This window comes from Chlamydomonas reinhardtii, chromosome 5 (genome assembly GCF_000002595.2).
Source record: "Chlamydomonas reinhardtii strain CC-503 cw92 mt+ chromosome 5, whole genome shotgun sequence".
In the NCBI taxonomy this organism is placed as follows: Eukaryota; Viridiplantae; Chlorophyta; class Chlorophyceae; order Chlamydomonadales; family Chlamydomonadaceae; genus Chlamydomonas; species Chlamydomonas reinhardtii.
In genome coordinates this window covers 2271385-2278461 of record NC_057008.1, presented here as the reverse complement: position 1 = coordinate 2278461, position 7077 = coordinate 2271385, and the positions used below count along the sequence as shown (strand labels likewise).

Below are 7077 nucleotides of genomic sequence, written 5' to 3'. Positions count from 1 at the left end.
TGCGGCCAAGCAAGGTGCTGAATTCTTTACAGCAGCACTGCGGCAGGGTGTGACGCTATACGAGCCCACGGGAGGGCTTTGCGTCGGGTTAGAAGCCTGTCTCTTGAACGGAGTCAGGGTCAACAAGTATTTCTACTCAGACCCGCGCCTGAACGCGCGAAGGGCTGCAGTGAAGCGGTTGGAACACCTAAGCGCAACGTACCCCAGTCTCTTCCCGCCAGAGGCTTGGAAAGACGCAATGCTGCTAGTACCCCGCGACCCAGCCAACCTTACGGAGAATGACTTGCGAATTGCCTCCACCGTAGCGGGAGAGCAATGGCTCGTGATGGGTTTTTGGAACGAACGGGACGCCACAACACCCAGCACCATGCTACGGGTGCGCGAGTTGCTGAGCCCACTTACACAGGAGAGGCCAGCCGCGTTCATCCTGGGTTGCGCAGTCCCTTCAACGCCCACAGCTGCCGACGAGCAGCGCCCACGCGATGCCGCCTTGTGTGAGGCATTAGGAGAACCCGTTCTCACGGACGCTGCTAGGTATGGATCCTGTGCACACCAGCTCTGCAAGCTATGGACAAACGTGTCAGATCCAGCAGCTCTGAGGCATATGAGTAACGTGGCGCTGAGGCCCGTTGGTAGGGACCTACAGCAACTCCTCAACCCTGATCACCGCGCGCCAACTTTAGGGAAGGAACTCCGGGCTCCATACTACCCGTGCAGTACCAAAGGGCAGCCTGTACGCGCTCTACTCCCTGGCGCGTTAGGCAAGCAAGTGAAGAGCGCAACTCATGGCGCCATTTCTCCGCTGTACAACACTGTGACCAAAGTGTATGAGACCCCCACGGCAGATGAGTGTGAGCGTATTTTAGGGCTGAACCCCAACGCCACCGCCGTGGGCGGCATGAGCGAAGCCGAACGCCTGAGCTTACTTGCGACAGTTCCAGATCTCAGCTGGCTTTCAGGCAGCATTGCCGCAGCCAGAGCACTTGCAGATGACGTGCCTAAAACAAGCAACACGGGCACGGTGCTATGCTCCCATGTAGCCGTGAGTGCACCCACAGGCGGGCTTGCCGCCGCCTTTGTGTCCGCGGCATGGCCTACTTGCCCGTTAGCGGCATTGGCCACTGAGGGCCTAGACCCAGAGTCTCGCAAGACGGGCGATTCAACTAAGGACATTTGGGATGATGACGCTACCATGCATTTGTTGCGCAACGGCACTCACCGCGAGGGCACATCGCCACTAGAGCGGCGCCGCGCAGCACGACGCGCAGAGCGCTACCGCATGCAAGGTGGTGATCTAATTCTCATGGGGTTGGACGGCCGTACCAGGAAAGTGCCGCCGCCGCCTGAGCGCCTAGCAATAGTGAAGAAGACGCATGAGGATACCGGGCACTTCGGTATGCGTCGCACACAGGCGTTATTGCTCAATTCGTATTGGTGGCCGCAAATCTCAAACGATGTGGAGACAGTGCTCAAGCACTGTGAGGCCTGCAGCAGGGTGAACGCTACCTTTGGGTCACGCAATCCACAGCTAACGCCCTTGCCAATCGGGGGTCTGTTCTATCGCTGGGGCGTGGACCTGTGCGGACCTTTCCAGCCCACACAGCGTGGCCATCGGTACGTGATGATTTGCATTGAGCATTTCAGCAAGTACGTCATTTTAGTGCCCCTGACTGATAAGGAGGCATCCTGTACTTCGTTTGCCTTCCGGCAGCACGTGCTGGGACTGTACGGTGCGTGCGCCGAGGTGGTAACGGACCAGGGCAGTGAGTGGAAGGGGGAGTTTGCCTCTCTCTTGCAGGAATCGCTTATTGATCACCGCCAGACCTCAGCAGATCATCCGCAAGCGAACGGCTTGGCTGAGCGCTCTGTGCAGGTATGCAAGCGGTCTCTGCGTAAGATAGCACACAGCAATACCGGCAGTGAGCAATGGGACAAGTTTCTGCCTTACATCATGCTCGGTTACAACTGCTCTGTGCATTCTTCCACTAAAGTCAGCCCATATTCTATCTTACATGCCGTGGACCCAGTCATTCCACCGGCAATCAAAGAGCGTTTTGCCGAAGAAGTTAACCTCGACGACCCTGAAGCGGCCGCTCGTTCTATCATGCAACGTGGAACTGCTGTTAAGCGCAATATGACAATCGCAGGCGGTAACTTGCTGACGGCTCAGCACCGCGACAAGCTTCGTTACGCTGCGTTGCGCACTGGAGGCATGTCCCCGGTACTACGTAGGTTTGAAGTAGGTGACTACGTGTACTACAGGAACACCACAGCTCGCACTAGCTTAGAGGCGACAGCGCGGCCGGACATTTATCGTGTCATTGAGGCGCGTCCCTCAGGCGTGCTGGTGCTGGAGGGTAAGTGTGGCACGACTATTACAGCGCATGTGTCGCACTGCGCGCCCTGCCATCTGCCGATAGCGGACCAGGTTGTGGACCCGCGGCTGGCGCGGCCGGCCCCCACGCACCACTGTGAGGTATGCAAGTTCCCGGACGGGGAAGAGTGGATGCTGCTTTGTGACGCGTGCGGCACGGGATGGCATACGTACTGCTTGAAGCCACCTGTGAAGGAGATCCCGGAGGGAACCTGGGTTTGTCCTAACTGCACTAAGAAGGGTGTCACTCCCGAGGAAGTAGATGCCAAGGGCCCAACACCTGCACCACGCTCACTGCAACCGCCCATGCATCTGCGCAAACTGGTGGGAGCTACTGTCATGCGTGAAGGGAAGGGCAGGAACAGGAGGTCAAAACGGCAACTGGGCGTCGCCAGTTACGCGGGAAGGCGCGGGCGTGCTCACTATTTCACTGTCGAGTATGAGGATGGTGTGTCGGAGATGCTGTCGCTGCCTGAGCTCCGCAACAGGATTACCACCGCCAAGCCTACCAAGCACGCAGCTGCCGCTGCAAGTGTGGGCGAGCTGGGAGACCTGACCAACGTGGAGCATGCGCGTGGAGCTCTCTGCGCGTCCATGCCGGGCGAGCACATGGCTGAGAAGGCGGAGCGGCTGGCCTGTGCGGCGCGCACTGGACGGGTGCGTGCCCAGCCCATGACGGCGTCTGAGGTGGAGCAATTGTGCGAGGTCATTCCGCTGGATCTGTGTGGAAGCGTGTTTGTGCCGTGGAAGTGCAGTGATGAGGTAGTGGAAGTGCTTCGTAGCAACGGTTGTCGGGTGAGGTTTAGCATGGAGAAGGAGGATGTGCGATGTGTTGAGGAGAAGAGCTTTGAGAAGGCCAAGTCTGATGGTGTGTTTAATGGTGTGGCTTTACTAGATGTATCCCCGGAGATGGCAGATGTTGCCCTGCCGGCGGCTAGCAAGCATTCGAGTGTGTGTGTAGCTGCCAAGTTGCCTTGGGAGTATGTCACGCAGGCTGATTCGGCGCGCCTGAAGTGGTTGCGCTCGATGCAGCGGGAGCAGAAGTTGGTGGTGATTCCGTGTGGCACTTGTGTGTGGATTGTGATCTTTGCATCTGTGATGGCGCGGAGTGCCTTTGTGCGCACCACTGGCGGTCCGGTTGTGAGTGTTTCCATCTTTTAAGTGCGATCTTTATGCGTGTTTTTCAACTTAGCGCCTACTTATAGCAGTCTCGGCGTCTTTCCAATACGCTGTTGACTGGGGGGGGAGTCCCGCGTAGGCACGTGGAATGTCTGTGTACACACGTACGGGCGCGACAGCTGTCGTGTCCTGGCGTGTGAGCGTGCGTGCCGTGTCACACCGACCATTGGGTCCGGTCTTTGCATTTCCTCTTTATCATTAGCGTGCAGACAAGACAATAAGATTTACGTCCTGCATGATTTGGAGTCACGCTTGTATGCGCGGACTATAGAAAGATCTGTTTGGATAAGAGCGTCGTACTGCATGGAGGCAGCGACGTCTCGAGGCCAAGTGCGTGGGAGAGAGCCACCAGCTCGTCTTTTGGCTCTCGTCCCGAACGTGCGCCCCGTATTACAGACCAAGCCTAGTCTCGTTGTAATATTTGAGAGTCTGATCAACTCCTACGACGGGAATAGCGACATCTCCGGCCGGAGTCTGGAGCTAAGCCACACAGTACGTTGAGCAGGGCTGCGTAAACGCATTTGCCTTGTGTGCTTGTGTAGGTAACAGAGACACAAACCCCATGTCTGTGTACACACGTACGGGCGCGACAGTTGTGCCAGGTCACCCCGGGTGCCAACCCCCATGGCCAACCCCTCATACCAAACACGGCGCACCAGCTTACTACGGTACAGAAGCACCCATCAACACTCTTCCGGGGTCAACTGGGGCTCCTGATCCCCCTTCGTTGCAATTTGCTGCAAAGCCAGGCCCCCGTCATCTGCGTGCGGCGCACGACTCGCTTCCCGTCGTCACCGCAGCGCCCGGATGGCGGGCGCCAGCGAGCTCTCGTTCAGTAGCGTCCACATGCTGTCCTTCCTCACCACCTGTCGCAGCTCGCGCGCCTCCCATGCCATCATCGGCCAGTCCACCTCGCGGTCGGGCTGGGCCTGTGCTTGTTGGGTGGGGGTTGTTCGTGTGTTACGCACACTCTGTTGCACAGCCCGTGAGCAGGTCCGTCTGGACGGTTCAGGTGCCCAGTTATGTGATCAAGCGCCCGAGAAAATCTTCAAAATCTATGCAGTCGTTTGCCTCACCCGCGCCAGGTTGCAGGTTGGGTCGATGGGGTGCAGCACCACCACGGTATCGTCCTGCCACGTGTGCCGACAGCTCTCCGCTTGCGCCCGACTGTAGCCCCACACCGGCCCCGCCTCCAGCACCACCACCTCCTTGCTGGTCACGGCCGCGTCCAGCAGTGTCAGAGCCGCCAGGAACAACTCCACCTCTGCCGTGCGGCTGAACATGCAGTGTTCAATGAAGTGTGCGAGGGGACGCGTGAGATACGGTATGATGCGTGAGATACATGGTGCATGGTGACATGAAGGTGTGCGGGTTTTATGACCCCATCCAACATGCGCAGCAAGCGCCCACGCACTTGTTCTTCACGGGGTACCAGAGCCCTTCGCGCTGCGCCGCCGCCAGCGTCAGCACCTCCAGCAGCACGCTGGGCACGTGCGGGATCTTGTCTTTTAGCGAGTATTTGTACCAGCACTGCAGCAAACGAGAAAAGGATGGAGGGAAGGCCAGGATGAAGGCTGCAGATGTACGAGAGGGTAATGCAAAAATGCCATCGTTGTACGGCTTGACTGCGTGTCACGACCATGCATGTGCCGGAATTGCAAGTCTGCCAGGCGAGTCGACCTGCAGGCTTTCACTTTTAGCCCGGTAGCCCCCATCATGCGCACATATGCTCCCCTGCCATTTCCGGCGGCACACTGAACTCTGGCGTCGACGCCGTGCCCGCACGCAAGCACCTTGACCAGCCGCGCCACGGACTTGACTCGGTCCGAGGTGTCCTTCACCACAGCCGTCAGCGCCTCCGACAGTCCCGCCTCCCGCGCCGGCTCTGCCTGCGGGCGCTCCTCCCCTGCACCGCCGCCGCTGCCCAGAACCTGTTTCATGAGTATTTTGCGCTGCACCTTGCCACGGTCACTGGCCTGGCTGCCTGCGCGAGGGAAGTGGGTGGGGAACAACGCGGTTCCGTACGGTATCTTGACCCGTGTTAGGCCATCTGCGTTTCGTTTACGAGCCAGCACATGCATACGGTCCCCAAGACGGCCGTACCCCGTGCCATGTTGGGGGCTAGCTTGATGTCCACTTCCACCCCGTCCACCGTCATCTGCGTTTATTGAGTCAATGTGCATGGCGGTTGCCCTCACGTGACAATCCATGGGCAATGTTGAAACCGTGATTAGCCCATCCAGTCCAATGCAGCACACGGAGCCTATGCCACACATCCGCAACGTCAATCCCCAGTCGTGTACCCAAGCAAAGCTGAAGGTTGCATGGCCCCTGCACTACTCACGTTAATGCAGTTCTTGTAGTGCGTGCCGTACTCCACATCCAGCGCTTTCCAACCTTGATTCTGCAGCCACGCCGCTAGCTCTCGCATCATATCGACCTGCTGTTCAGTAGCACACGGCCCGCGCACACGTTGCGCAGGCGCCACTGGCCGCACGAAACAGCATGTAAAGCGCCCCTGTCCCATCCATGTTGGCGCTGCAAAGTCCCCACCCTGTGCTGGAATTTGGCCATGATTGAACACGCAAACGCACACGCACACGCACACACGCGCCTGCAGTGCCTCGCCCTCCTCGCCGGTCCAGTCATGGTAGCCCAGCACGCGGCCCTTGTATGTGGTCACGAAGGCCGTGACGTCCACGTCAAACAACCCGCGGACCATCGTGCGGCGCCCGAAGCTGCCACCGTTGTGGAGGCGGTCCACCTGTTTAGAAATTGCAAACGTAGCAACGGTGCATGGCAAGAAAAGCGCTACTTGGTTTGGGAACAGCAGTCACACACTACACGTATGCTAAAAACAGACACGTGAAGCAGGACAGGGAAAGGTGTCAGGTAGCATTGACAGGACTTTTTCTTGTCCTACCCAGAATCCAGAGCACCCCACCTTGATCAGGGGGCAGTTTGTGAGGAGCATGTGGACCTTGCCTATCGCCTTTTTGTGCCCCTGCTCCTCGGCGCCCGCGGACAGCCCTTGCGCCGTCAGCGGCCGCAGCTGGCCGTTGAAGTGGCGGACCCACCCCTTATCGCCCTTCGGCGTCAGATCAAGGTGCAACTGTGGTGTGGCAGGATAAAGATCAGAAGGGGGGCAACTGGGTCTTCGTCTCAGGGGTGTCCAGGGCCAACATGGGCGAGGGTGCCCGGGCGTGCGTGGGCGGGGGTTGTCGAGTGTCGCCGGCGACACTCACCCAACCGAGCGGGTCCATAAGCTCAGGCTGTGACTGTATGTATTCAAAGTCCTCGCGTGAAAGCATGAAATTAGAAACCTGTGGGAAGAAAATGCAAAACCCGGTATGAATGGGCAACTTTACCAGCGACCCACCCAGGCTTCATTCATAGTTCAATCTTACCCATTCAGGCACGGGTTCGTTTGACATAGTCCTTTGCCTTGAGGCCTGGCCGTCGAGGTTTGCCGCAGTTGTGGGTTGGTTATCAAGAATGATGTAAGCAAAAGCTCTTTGTCGCAA

At 58.4% G+C, this 7077-nt stretch overlaps 2 protein-coding genes across 3 annotated transcripts in view; both read right to left on the bottom strand.

Moving 5' to 3' along the window:
* The window catches only part of CHLRE_05g234667v5 (uncharacterized protein), a 6617-nt gene extending 5465 nt beyond the window's left edge, over positions 1 to 1152 (bottom strand). Inside the window, exon 1 of the mRNA XM_043062230.1 lies at positions 403 to 1152. Coding sequence (XP_042924793.1) covers positions 403 to 426 — 24 coding nt within the window. The 5' untranslated portion in view covers positions 427 to 1152. The remainder of the gene's footprint in view (positions 1 to 402) is intronic.
* A 2838-nt stretch (positions 1153 to 3990) lies between these two features.
* CHLRE_05g234666v5 (uncharacterized protein) lies at positions 3991 to 7032 on the bottom strand. 2 transcript variants are annotated; one of them, XM_043062228.1, is made up of 10 exons: positions 6961 to 7032; positions 6799 to 6876; positions 6498 to 6665; positions 6168 to 6317; positions 5898 to 5993; positions 5657 to 5711; positions 5314 to 5537; positions 4968 to 5083; positions 4630 to 4828; positions 3991 to 4482 (listed from the first exon to the last, which is right to left on the bottom strand). In XM_043062228.1, the coding sequence occupies exons 1-10, from the start codon at positions 6985 to 6987 to the stop codon at positions 4345 to 4347; spliced, it is 1251 nt and encodes a 416-aa protein (XP_042924792.1). In that variant the 5' UTR covers positions 6988 to 7032; the 3' UTR covers positions 3991 to 4344. The 2 variants fall into 2 exon arrangements, with proteins under 2 accessions (XP_042924792.1, XP_042924791.1); XM_043062229.1 differs by having other exon boundaries at positions 5347 to 5537.
* Positions 7033 to 7077: the final 45 nt, after the last annotated feature.